General features: G+C 37.1%; 1 protein-coding gene across 3 annotated transcripts in view; it reads right to left on the reverse strand.

The window, feature by feature from the left end:
- CPNE4 (copine 4) overlaps positions 1–14,726 on the reverse strand; it is a 229,561-nt gene that overhangs the window by 29,022 nt on the left and 185,813 nt on the right. For all 3 annotated transcript variants that reach the window (XM_054628058.2, XM_054628050.2, XM_054628066.2), the window contains one exon: positions 9,971–10,104. In XM_054628058.2, the coding sequence (XP_054484033.1) occupies positions 9,971–10,104 (134 nt within the window). The remainder of the gene's footprint in view (positions 1–9,970; positions 10,105–14,726) is intronic.

Consider the following 14,726-nt stretch of genomic DNA (forward strand, 5'->3'; position numbering starts at 1 on the left):
ACTTATCTGACAAGGGCTTGATGCCAGTAAATTGTGAATCATAACAGCTTACAGGGATTAACAGCAGTTCCAAAGAATACAGAATACAGAAATCATTTGAAATATTTAAACATTTTCAGCTCCCACTTTGCAAGCAGAGCTGAGCAAATAAAGGACATGATCTGGCGTGGGGGTTGGAACGAGATGATCCTTAAGAATCATCCCTTGCAACCCAAGCCTTTCCACAATTCTATGATCAGATAGGGCTAAATAAAACCATTTCAGTTGAAGGGACCAGAGCCCATCCATTTCAGCACTTGCAGTCTTGCACAGCCACCTGTGCTCCTCCAGGATGCAGAGCCAGGCTGTGGTCCAGCTCTCAGCCTGCCCAAGTCAAAGACCACAGGAGTTCAGCAGTAGCAGTGTTTTCACCTACTGACCTGGATTCTTCTCTAAGGGGTTGCTCCTCTGTCACCACATATTCACTGTGTGGTTCCATGTCTGGTTTGATACAACCACATCCCTGGTTTTGGCCAGGCTACTGCGTGTTGCATCGAGCTTGCTCTGTGCCTAACACAGCTTGGCATTCAGTCCATAATGCACAGTGATTTCCAGTGGAATAGCAAGGATGATAATCATACATCTTGGTCACAGAAGAGGTCTGGGAGCATGCAAATCAGTGGTAAATCACTGCTACAGTACATCATTGTCTGGGCTGTCAAAGAGATGCTACGTCATTAGGCACAAAATCCTGACATTAAAATTCACTCACTGTCTTTAATTACAGCTCTCAGGCACCTTAGGGGAGCTGGAATCTGCTGAATACTGAGAAATAGATGCTGTCATGGAACTGTGTTTCAAAAATATGAAGCAATGCCTGTCTCACCCAAGGGAGAAATAGTTAATGAAGCAGGGGAATACAAATTCCCTGAAGCTAACCACCAAAAGGCATCAACTCATGAAACAGCTAACACAGCCAAATCCAGGTACAATGGATTTAAACTTCCCTTTGTTAACATTAAAAGAATTGCAAAAGAAGCACTGCGGGGTAAAAATATCAAGTAAACTCAGAAATTCCTAGGCTGGGGAATACACACAGAAAAAAAATGTCTCTAGAGCTTTAGGGAGGAGTAGGTTAAGCAAAAGGAAATGGCAGTGAGATCTATCACTTGCTAGAAGGATAGCCTAATAAAATAACATACTCAGGAAGGTGAGACAAAATGTCAAGCTTCCCTGCAAGATAACAAATAAATTGCAATGACCTAATTTATGCCTACATGAATGACCCAATTCAGTAAAATGCATCTTGGAAAAGAAATGAGACTCTACAACTGGGAATAAACTAGGAAAGGAGATGCTGCAAGAGGCTGTGAGTTGTCTTTAACTTCTCAAACCAGGCAGTTTTCAGACAGTCTTGTATTTTAAGGAATTGGCATATGTCTCTAAACTTTCCAAAACCCTAACTCTATATATAGTGATATGGCTTATCTGTGGAATTATATATAGAAAACTGTACCATCACTGAAAAGGTAATTCTCACACAAACTGTAATCTCAGATGTTTAAAATCTGACATATCTTGGAGGCAGCACTGCAGTCAGGAGGCTGAATTCAATCAGGTTGTGAAGAACCCCAGACTGAGCAGTGAGGGGGAGCTGCCCTCCTGAACCACAAGTGTGGCTTACAGTGCACTAGGCAACCACAACAACAAAAGCTCTGCCACCACATATGCACATAATTCTGTCCTTTTTTACAAATTACATTAAAAAGGGTTGGTAAGAGATCTCTGAAACAATTTTATGTCAGAAAATATCTGTCCATAAGGGATGTGCTGGGAAGAGGGGATACCAAACTGCATTGGCATATATATATCTATCTATATATCTATATATCTATATATGTATGTATATATACAGAGAGCTGCTGGAGGAGGAATTTCTCATCAAATGCTCTCAAGATACAAATGAACTTTCTAGGATGAGCAAGATAAAACTTTTATAGAGAGGGTAGAGTGATGTAATTTTACCAAGACTGGAATGATATTAAGTCAAAATGAAGAACACTAAGAAAATAAGTTAGAGCAATACCATAATTGAAGTGTACTGATGACTACACACATTCAGCTAGGCATCACTGAATATGCATGAAGAAATGGGTTACTATCTTCTGTTCATCTGATAATTTGGAATCTCTGACCAAGTTCGATTTCACAATGATTTGGCGGTGATACTAAGATAATAAATGCAACTTAATTCACAAGAATTATCTAGTTTTAACTGAGCAATTGGACACATAAAACTGTTAAGGTCAACTCAGGCAAGGTGTTCATTTACCCCACAGATGGGTTGCCAAATGTGAATAATTCTTAGCTATACCCAAATATAATGGAGTGGATTACTAAACTAGTTATGTCCTTAACAATGCAAAGAGGAAAGTCATGCTTCTGAAATTGTGGAAAGGATTGCATTGACTAAAGGTGCACTAAATTAATATCAAAGGGCATCAGTGAATATGACAACAGAAATTGTTCCTTTACTTATGCATATTTACTTATTGTTTACACAGATGTCTGGTTTCAACAGCAGCAGGTGGAATGCAATGTTTGCAGGGCTTTACATGTCATGTAGTTTTCTTCAGAAAGGACTTTTGACAGAGAAATCCCTACAGTACCAGTTTGCACAGTTGCAGGAAAGTGTCAAGTACTGCACTGACCAATGCTCCTCAGAGGAGATTTCAAACTGAGCTGAGAAATAGTACAGACCACACAGAAAAGCCATGTAGAAAGTTCAGATTTTCAGGTTTTTACCAGCTGACAGAATGCAGCAGAGGTCTGAAAAGCATTTGGAGGAAGCTGCAGCTAAGCAGTTTCGTAACAAAAGAAGCTTGGAAGGGACTGCTTGTGACTGGTGCACTGGCACAGGAACTGAGTTCCTGGAAGAAAAGGCACAAAGAAGACACAAACATGAACACTTGGCAATGGGAAAGGCAGAGCTGCAAGAACTGTCAGGATCTGCCCAGATAAGGGGCAGATAGATGTGTACATATATGTAGATATGTATAAATGTGTGGACATGTATTTAAACACGTGCACACACTCCCACACATCTGCATGTTTGTACATTTGCAAAAGAAGCCATTATGAAGTCATCTTCCCAACACAGTTGGTGTATGAGACTAATTCTCCTGTCCTGATTCTTGGGATAAAAAGTAGTGATTGTGGAAACTCCTTGGTGATGTGGGAACCCTTATGAGGCAGAAGTCTACAAATGACAGGTTCTGCAAGGTCAAATACTGAATATATGTTTGCATTCATTATGTAATTGTGCCAGTCTAGGTCCTCAGCTGTTAAATCCAAGGATTTTCCTGCAGTTTGAAAATGGAAACTATTAGTGGTTCCTTTTTGCCAGTGCAGTTCTAGACCTGGGTAATCCAAACACTTCAGAATATGTTTACCCACACCTGAGCTTGTTGACAAACATAAGCTACAAGTTTTTCTGTATAGGTTACTGTTTCTCTATTTTTCTTTTGTTGTATGACTATGCAAATTTGGTCCCATTAAAGCACTATATAAAAAGACTCATATCTTTTCCCTGAAGATTTTTGAACTTGTTTAGATATGCTAATCAGGTTTTTTGCTAAACAGCCTCAAGAAAGGTTGTTTCTGTAATTAAAGTGATAAAGAGAGATGCTTAATAATTAAGCATATTTTTATTTATTGATCTGCATGAGTAGATAAAATTTTAACATCTACAGCTCTATGTAGGAAGTTCATGAAATATTTAATGTCAGATATAGTGCCAGTAATTCTAGGCATCATTCTTTTGCCTCAGTTTTAATGAACTACAATTGTACTACTATCACAATCAAAGCAAGTTGCTGTTTTTCTCTTGGTGTCTGGCAAAATTACCTCAAGGTATTTAGGACAGATCCTTCCAGTCAAGGTAGCTTTCTGAGTCTTCATCCACAAACCCAGACAGAGCTTCAGGATGAAGTGACCTGTTAAGTGATTCTTGGGGATAAGCTCCTGATTACTAAGGAAAGGTGTAAACTCTGGGCTCTCTCTCCACTTAAAGCCTTAATTGAAAGCACAGTATTTAAGTATGGACTGATATTTGTATTTGGGACTAATTGCACTGATTTATATGTGATTTCCATAACGTGTACTGCATTACAAATCCCTCGTTCTCTTTCTCTTCCCTAACTGCCCTCTGCTGGTACCTCAGGAAAAATATTTCTGGGACAGTTGGAACTACTCAGGCTTGTATTTTTTTTCACTTCTTAGATCTACACCAAAAGCATCATATTGGGCTGGGAACCCTGGTCCTTTTATTTTCTCCTTTCATTTTTTTTCCTCCTAAAATTTGAAGTGCAGTTTACAGAGAAGGAAGGGCTTATAAACAGTTTTCAGTCATAGTGAACATATTTGCTCAGGCCTAAAATATGAAAAAGAAACCATAAAGAGCAATTTTTACATTTAATCAGCAACTGCTGCAATTAATTGTTTGCAGAAGGTAATGATGCAAACAGACTGACCTCAGGAGTTTCATGTCTTTTGTGGAATGTGGCCTGGTTTCTAAATTTTCATTCCTAAGTATTTTGTAGAGCTCTACACACAAATAAATCCTGCCCTTTGCAGGAATAATGTACTCTTTGCTCATTGTGGCCTTTGGGGAGGTTGCTAGTCAAGTATGTTTTACACAAGCAGTTTATTAGTTAACATATGATCTCAGTGTGAATGTCACTTTCAAGGAGTTACTTGAGGACTTAGAGTTAAGGAGACTATTTACCTAATGAAAAGAAAACATCAGTGTCAGGAAACAGAGATAATCTTCCATGTGTTTCAAGGAATCTTGAAACTGAAGAAAAATCTGCAGTATCTTTAAGAGTGAATGAATTAACAGAGAGATTTAAAATAATTAAGAATGAAGACTATTTTGAAATAGATTTTGAATTAAAAAAAGATAAATTTGACAAGACTTTACCAAACTATATGGTCAAATACATGGAATCATGCATTGAGTGCCTAGATAAGAATGGGGATGGCCCATCAAGAATAGGAAGTTCCACAAATATCCAATGCAGTAAATGCTTTTGCATTTGATAATGCAGTAAAAGGCATTTGATGAACTACATCTAATCTTGTATTTTCAATGAGTGAATATTGATTTATCACACAAAAACTGATTCTCCTACTTGTTTGTGAATGCTTTTTATTAATCCAATGAAGAATCTGAATGTATGCACAAACATAAAACTAGGTGTAGGGAAAAAATAAAAAAAATCAACCAGGTAAATGGGAGGCACTGGACATTTGTGTGTGGGACAAACAATTAATAATAAAGTTCAAATTCAGTAAAACTCTTAATTCCATCTTAGTGCCATCTATACTTTGCATAATACCTCAGGATTAGCTTGAGTCAGACTGAATTCAATGGGATTAGATAATAAGCTCTAGTGTCCTGCTGATTCAGAACAGAAGTTTTAATGCAAAGATAAATATTTAATGTAATTTAATGAGATTATTAATAAGCACAGGAAAAAAAACAACTACTAACTGCAGAAATCAGATTTCAAAGTGAGGAGCAGATTTGCAAGACCTGCCATGGGCTTCACCCACAATAACATCATTAAAACCTGCAATAATGTAAGATCATTTAGGAAGTATTTCAGCCTTTAGCATTGTGTACAAGGAAAACATTTATCCTTGCAAACAAGCTATTTACAGTCCCATTCCAGCCCATTTTTCCTTTGATAGAAACAGCAATCACTGCAGAATGAAAGATGAGCTACACTCATGGCTACTTGCTTGTATTCCAGCACCGGTAAAACAAATCATTAGGATCAAAGCACCAGCCATTTTAATAAACTGTGAGCACTGTTGTTATTGTGGTTTATGGCTTTGCTCTGCACAGAGGGAAGATGTAAACAGCACTAAAAAATCTTTTTTTTTACTGAATGGCTCTGTATTAACATTAAATATTGTACATACATAAGTATATTTAATAGCTCTGTGTTATATGTATACCTATACATTAATATACACACAACTACACCTCTAGTTTTATATAAAAAGAGGTAGTTCAGGTCCTGACTTGCAGTCAGGACATGAACAGACATTAGCTGGGACAAAAGGGGAAAGCAAATGTTCCCTGATTCCCCGGTTTTTTTTCCCTCTGGCTTACAAATAGGTGTTGTTGTTCCATGCCAAGCAGGATGCAGTTTTATCATACAAATTGAAAAGCTTTGGGCAAAAGCTGCCATGCAGAACAAGACACATTCAAAATTATTATATGACTTAGGAGAGCTTCATGGCTTTTATAGGATTTTAGTCACAGATACTTTATTTCAATTTTTGGATTAGTTTGCTTTTCCTCATATCTGGGTGTTCAACCAGCAAAGACACCTGCCACCCACCCTTTGAAAGCAGCATTCTCTTGAAGGGGTCTCCACCAGGCTCCAAAACTAATGGGTGGCTAAAACCATTGTTCAACCAGAGTTGTTGAAGGTTAGAAGCCCTAAACCAGCACAGAGAGTTGGGTTTAATCCCATCTGCCTTAAATAAACTTCCTGACTCATTGTGCAAAACATGTAGAGGGAATATACATATATATAGTAGCGATCAACGGATTTTTCAGGATCCTGGCTAGGCTGGTATTGCTGGTCACCAGAAAACATTTTATTTGACTTCTGATACAGAGAACTCAATACAGAAATTACTGAGGTAAAACAATAAATATGAAATGATACAGAAGCAGATCTTTTAACCTTAAGCACTTCAGTGTCCAATGATTTTTCACAATTTTCCCCTGTTTCTCTATGCTAAATAAGGTGGACTGGACTTGCACAATTTCAAGGTAAAATCATACCAGCGATGTAACTTTTAATATAAAAGAAAGCTTCTGAAAATTTTTAAACAGAAATACGTATTTCTCACTTATTACTTCATGAGGTTGTTTTTAAACATTCATGAGTCATTTATCTTAAAATAAATTCTCCATGAAGCTGTCTTCTTATTTTCAAGTTTTTAATGTGTTTTCCTCTTTCCAGTGTTTCTAACTGCATTTTAGAACCTAATTCCTTAAAACTAATGAATATTTCACCTTCCTTTATGATCCACTGCTGCTGTTGCTTAGCCACTGGTTATATCACCTGCACACTCTATCTTCACTCTTATGAAAAACGTTGTCATAGCCTGAAACAATGCTACCATATAGATAAAGCATTAAGTATTTTGTGCAGGTGAACAGCTCTTCCATTTCCCTTATCATTATCAGATTGGCCCATTCCTACAAGACTGCAGAAATTCTACAATCAGGGCAATAATCAGTGTCTCTCTCATTCTCTGAATATTGCTGATAAAAGAATGAATCTTATTCTTTCATGCTTAACTATGCAAAATGGCTCCACTCATTTAACTGTTTCAGGAATCTCTGAAGCATGTGGATAAAAGTGCTCTTGGATGAGCAGGGTTTATTCCACTGTACCTAGTAGATGTGAGGCAACACTTCATTTGGAGCATTAATTGCTTACAGGTGCATTATGCTAGGCTGATTTGTACAGAAAACTAGATTATGAGAAGATTTGGCTTGATTGATCGAACTAGCTAGAGTTTATAAAAGAAAAATTTGCACTTTGAATGTAGTCTCTCTATGTATTACTTGCTAATCCAATTCCTCCCAACATACAAATCAATTTGAATGTTTCTAATGAAGAAAGTATTTTAATTAATAACCATATTTATTTTTTTTTACAATTAAAAAACCCAGTCTGCTTATATAAGTAGCAAAAGTACTTAGAATTCTACAGCTCTGCTATTGGAATGCAAAAAGTATTGCAAACAACAGATTTTACTTTACTCATCTACGTTTGATGCAAATACATTAATCCCAAGACGAAGGTAAAATCACTCTATTTTTCTTGGTTTGGATTGAAATCAGCCAGTTCTGCCTATTTGAGATAATTCATGGGTACAAACTATAAAATTTCACATAAGAGCACTACTATTGTGTGATCTCATATTCTAATCTTATTAAATACATGCCCCCAGGCAAATGATGACACTCTGGCTCTAAACAGCCCTTAGGTTTAGCAAGTCTGTTCCTTTTTACCTCTGGCTTGTCTTAATATGGAAACAGATGTCCTGCTCCATTATCTGAAGCCCAACTGGACTCACTGGAGCAATTATGGATCTGTGCCACATTTCAGATTTTTAATGAATTTCTATTTTTTTTAACTGTATATACAGAAAAATTCCTTGTAGATTATATTTGCTCAGATATACAAAGGCTGCAACTCAGGTCTATACAAAAAAGATCTATACAGAACCTGTAGATCATTTTGTGTGAAGACTTGCTCCTCCTAATTTCTTTCCTTCTTTTGAAAAAATTTAAATTCTCCTTTCCAAGTTACTGGATTCAAAATGTGCAAGTATAAACAAAAAGTCTTCACTTGACATTTGGATCAGAAAACACTGACCATGTTGAATCAACTTGTCCATGGGAATAAATTCATAGTGCCACAGCTTGAGAACATGTACAGGTCAAACTCGTGCCCAAAAGGCGACATCTTCATGGGAAAACAACTGGCTATTGTTCAGCCTTAGATCATTGCTCACACACCCTCAGTTGTGCTGATTAGCATCAATAGGCATTTTCTGCAGCACAATAGAACAGAATGATGCTGATGATTTCATTTAAAAAATAACTGGCTGGTTTTTTGGTACTGATTGGAATATACTTATTGAGAGAAAAATCCTGATTTGGAGTTAACATTTCTGCATAGAAGGGACTGTGCCACTTAACTGTTTAATTTTATAAAAAACCCCACAATTTAAGTGATAAAATCAAAAATTCCATGTGCATAAATCAGCCCATTTTACTCCTTTCCCTATTTTTTGAAATTTATTACTGTTCTGAATTATTGCTAGTAATTATTAAATTACTGCATAATCACTGGGGAGTTCACAGCTCATGTACAATAAAATATTAATTTTCTCAAACTCATTGGCTAAATCTGACCATCAAATTCTTACAGAACTCATAAGAGAACAGTATTTTTGTCATTTTTGAGAAGACATTTCATTACCATGCAAATGGAAGTGCCTCTGAGCAGGTGGCTGACTTCTGAAGTCACTCCACAATTTATGCAGAAAGTTTAACTCAAATTTGACTGGAAATACCATTTTTTTCTTGTGGTCTGGTATTTACATATGGCAAAGTGGTGGGTGGATGTCTATCATATGCGCAAATATTAGAAAGAGCAGCTGTGTAAGATACCGTGTCTCATCACCAGAAAAAGAACATTTAAAGGAAATGCACTCAGTAATTAAATTAATAATGGGAAATTAATTTAATAGAAGCAGGCAGCCTATTTGAAAGCAACAGAAGTACATAATGTAATCAAAGCATATTTGGTTCAATTACTTGCATTTGTTTGTTTATTTAAGGGCATGTTGTGTACACACACTACCTTTCAACATTTATTTTAGATGAGGTTGCAATGTTCAACAGGCCAGGAGAGCACTGAAAAAGGCCATGGGTTTACTTCTAAAAATAGATATCATCAATAAGCAGTTTGGGCAACTACAAGTCCAGTTTCAAAGTCAATGTCTCAGGAACACTTTTCAGTAGAATAGGGCACAGACTCCCAAGTGTATCAGAAAGGATGCTGCCAGCATCTACAAAACTGGCTCCAAGCTGTTACTCTTGAACACATGAACAATCCACCCTAAAATGCAATTTTAACATGTGAATACCAACCTGAAACTTAACGCACAAATCAGCCAAACAATCAAGAACTGTGACTTTCTTTATCATGAAACTAATCTAAACCCAGTGTCACTCTCAAAAGCAGGTTAAGGTAGACTAATCTTTCTGTCATTCTTCATAAGTGCCTAAACATGGAGCCTCTGCAGCCAGCCACAGGCAGTCATTAATTTCACACTGTGAAAACACTTTCTAAAGACATCTCTGCAACCAAACATGGTTATTTACCTGTCATAGTCTTGGCAAATCTCCCCAACAGCTACCAAAGCTTTCAGGTACTCGTTGGGCTGATAGGGGTGGATGTAGTGCAGCGAGCAGCTGTTCCTGGGGTCGCCGTTGGATGCAGTGAAATCTATAGCTACCTGGAAAAGAAGAGAAGTCATTGTGCTGCAGAGCTCTTCTGAGCATAAACACACCTACAGCAACTATATGTCTTTACCAGAAATAATCTGCTGCAGCAAAGAGACAGCGGCCTCACAGCAAAGGTCATTTTACAGTACACTTAATCAAATTGGAATTAGGATTGTACATGTAAATATACGTAGAAGCAAATGACAGTTTATAAAAGAAGAGATAATAAAATGAAAATGGCATAATTAGGTTAAAAATTACCTGCATTACTATTCTATGGGGAAAATTATGTTCTAATACAAATGAATCAAATTAACTATCTCTAGGTTCTCATACTTAATTAAATTATTCCAGCTCAGGTGACATTCAGGACATAAAAGCTTTGCAGCAAAAATGTCCATAGAGAGTTACAAGTCCTACTAAAACTATAAATTAGAATTCCAATTAGGGATATTTCTTAGCTATTTTAATCATTACTGTGGCTGTAGTAGTAGATATTGCTTGTCTGGTATTTTTTCTCTTCAAAACATTTAAACATTAAAAGTTAACCCTTCCAATTTCACAGCTGATAGCAAGCTTAAACATGAGCTGCATGGCAAAAAAGTAAAGCTTGAATCCTGCAAATATTTTTGCTGTTGTTTTTGAAAAACCTTAGAGAAGATTGTGGGCAGTAGTCAATGCAAAAGCAAGTATTAATGAATCATCTTAAAATTAATTTCTCCCTTTTAAAATGCTCTTTATATGTCTCACTGAAGGTAGGCTCTGGCATGCATCTTCCTTAGTTATGGCTCAGAAAAACCTCTGCTGAATTTGTGATGCTGCTTTATAAGAATTCCTAAGAGAAGCAACAAGAATCCCAAGGGTTTTACAGAGGGAACAAAGCCATTTATAAAATGTTCATGCGCCCAATAACCCATTTCTCTAAAAAACCCATTACACCTGAATATTCAATAGACAAACGCAGCAAGTTCAGATTTCAGTTTTACGGTTTAGCTGAAAAGTAAGAAAGGGTCTTGTTAAAGGCTGCAAAAAGAACTCTGAAGGCACAGCTTGCTTTTGCAAATGTTCAGCTTCCCCAGCTGCAGCCTCTGCTTGGCACAGGGAACACTACTTTATGCAGCTTCAAAATGAAAATGAAACATGACATTTTCATGCTTCCTTAAAAAAATTACACAGCCCTTCTGAAACTTATTTTTGTTGCTAAAAATTTAAAGGGAAATATACTAGGTCAACCAAACACAGCTTTCCTCCATTGGTTCTGATTTTTCACCTCTATCTTTTAGCTGAAGAAAGTAACCTCTAGTAGGCTTGGAAATCCCTTCTTTGCCTTGATCATCCATGAACCCTTGGCACCTCACCACATCCAGTCAGGAGAGAGAAGAGCTTTTTGGCTTGCAAGTAAGAGTAATCTTTCACCTCTGCTTCCTACTCATGCTCAGGCACCAAAGCACTGAGTTTGTTTTCCACATAGATCTTTTTCCAAAAATGGTATCTGGATTTGACTTGAATAAATCAATGGAAAGCCTCTCATGACTTCACTTTTGAGGGCACATAACTGAGGAACACTACACATATTTAACAGACTAAGAAAACAACATTAGTGGTTTGTGAAACCCAAGAGAAATCCATAGATGTTTGTGTGAACTAGCTTAGTTTGGGGGAATTATTTTTGTAAAAAATCTTATTCAAGGTATGCATATTTTCTTAAAAATAAGTATATTTTCTCTGATAATAGTTCAACCCTAATTTGATTACAGAAAGCACAAAAATGCCACGTATGATAGGGAAACAAAGAGGATTCCTGTAAAATTGTTTAAAGTAGGTGTCTTTACTGACAATCCCAAAACCCTAAAACCCATTAACAAGACTTTAGTGACACCTCAAACACATCTGGACAAGTCTCCCTTTATGGCTAACTGCTTTGGAAACGAAATCAAGAATATGGAATAGGAATAAGGAGTGGGTTTCATAAGCTTGGAAAAAAGCCTGTGGCTAGTGTTTGGGAAAGCAAAAAAAAAACCAACTTCCTGGAACAAATTTCCTTTTGGAAATGGTCCTTGAAGTAGAGGTCTGCTGATAAGTAAAAAAATATCCTAATTTCCTATGATGAAGAATTTATGAATATTTGTACTTGGATGCAGCATGCTTCTTGAATTTGATCCAAATCTCTGTTTGACTCCCATAAGGAGAATTATAAGAAAGATGACTGCTGTAAATGGCCACGATTCCAAAATAACGATGCAGAGCTCTGCTCCTTTAGCATTACCCAACAGGACCAAGGTCTTGTGCAAATACATTGGATAAGGACTTGTAAACATATATAAGTTAATATATGACAAAAGTTATGTTAATATCACAATTGAGCTTATCTTTTGGGCAGTAAAGTAGGAATCTTAGCGTGCGTGCATTAGATTTTATCAGTGTATCTTTACATGTATCAGTTCAAGTGTAGCAGTCATCTTCCCTCAGCTAAATAAGAGAATAACAGAACAATAACTGCACTCAGTACCAGCTTCTTTTTTATCCTCAGACTTGTAAAAGGGTGATTTTTACTACACTCAAAACATCCTACATAGCTGGGACCTCCTGCTAGATCTGTCAGCAACAAATCAGGCTGCCCAACACCGTGACCTGCCTGAGAGAGTATCTGTCCAATATATCTTTCTATTACAGTTCCTTTATGCACATTACACATGCTTTCTGCTGTATTTCCTGAAGTGATGAAAATGTCTTCTGACTACAGACCCATTTGCACTGCCAACCTCTGAACATTTCTTCTGCAGCAGGGTACACTCTCTGATAAGAGATACAGTGTTTGGCAATAAGCTGGGCTTAAAAATAGAGGGCTGGAATCAGCACTATTGATCTCTATAGATGAAAGCTTCTTAATAACTGGTTGTAAAGTGAAGGAAAAGTTTACTTTCATTTTACAGAGACATTCTTTCTAACTACAAACCAGGTTTCTACAATCAAGCTACAAAGTATCCCAAGAATGCACAGCATGATGTTACCAAGGCTTCCATTAGTGCCTGAAATTATCAGGTACATCACACTACAGCTTTTTGTTATCAAATGTGTGCCTAGCATCCCAGTTTCCCTCCCTCAGCAAGTGCCCTTTCAAATCACAGTTGTGTCATACTGCCTGTACACAGCACGGACTCAACACAAACACCATTAATATTAGGACAGCGACAACAACAATACACGTATCAGGAGAGTTTCAAGCAATCCCAAATCCACTACAGTTAGAAAAAATGGAAATCTGGGAAAGTCCAAGGAATAAGCCTCCTCTGTTTCAGTGGTCTGAATTAATCAGATTAGGACTATATGAAGAGATTATATGATGCATGCAGAAAGCAAGGGAGAATGGAATATCTCCCCAGCAGGCTGCACCCTTTTGTTTCAGTGACCACTGGAGAATTCATTTTGGCAAACAAAAACACATCTCACAACCAGTCTGTGCTGAGGACTGCTGGAAGAAGAGTGGAGGAACATATGTGGAGAGCCAGTTTGTGATGATGTTGAGGTAGAACCACTGGGTTATGGATGCAGACAGCCATAGGTACAGAGACGTAACAGTGGCTTACCCTGGGTCCCTGCAGGTTGAAAACTGATAGGAATGAGTTTACACAATACTGTGGATTTGCCATTGAGGGGCACAGTAATTCAGGGATCTCTGTGGTTGACAATATAATGACTGTTCCATTTCTTTTATGTCCTCACTGCCCATCCTTGAAAATGACCTTACTTAAGCTTTCTGTAACCAATTGTTTGTTTCATTTTAGTAAAATGAAATACAGTAAAATACAGTAGAAGCCACTATCCACTTTAACTCATTTGCCCTACCACTTTCAAACTTGTGTTTTGCAGCCTACTAATAGGAAATCTGTGACAAGTAAATAAAAGGCAAGCAAATTCCCGTAACCCTTTGTTGCACTAAGAACTTGCTCTTCCATTGGAAAACAGTTATGAAGAATCAGAGTTTGAAAAGCTGTAATTTAATATGTAAATCCCTAGATACTTTCTAATGGTGGCAGTGCTCCTGTTATTGAGCTGGAGTTGTGGGAAATGCCTATTAACTGATTTTTGCATGTGCCTAACTAGAAAAGTCTTTCAAATATAACCTGAAGGCATTAATGTCTTTCTGATAATGACCTTGAATAAATTTGATAATTGAGTTCTTCCAGTCATATTTTAGGGAGGAAATGTCAGAAAAGATAAGTTAAAGGGGCTTCCAGTGACTGGGAAGTTTCAGACTTCAAGGAGAAATGTGCATTGCTGGTACGTAGGGTAAAAGAAGAAGTAGCCAGGTAAGGCAGAGAAGTAATTACACAGTATGCTTTACATGAGGGAATACAATTATAAAGATCTTTGTCCACTGCAGAAGGTATTTTCTTCAAAACCAAAACAGTCCTCAGTTCTGGGTCTATCAAATGAGTTTGTGATGAGTATGGGCAAAGTCCATGTTTAACACTTCAAAAATCTGATCTGAACACAAGAAGACAATCCACTACTGTCTATAGCTGCTGCTAGAACTTTCTGGTACAATTAAAAAAATCTTTCTTTTTTTGTCAAATCTTTTTGGAAAATGGAGGCTTGCCTGAAAGATGTGAAATGGAACATGTCAGTATCT

The sequence above is a fragment of the Agelaius phoeniceus genome, chromosome 1 (assembly GCF_051311805.1).
Source record: "Agelaius phoeniceus isolate bAgePho1 chromosome 1, bAgePho1.hap1, whole genome shotgun sequence".
NCBI lineage: Eukaryota > Metazoa > Chordata > Aves > Passeriformes > Icteridae > Agelaius > Agelaius phoeniceus.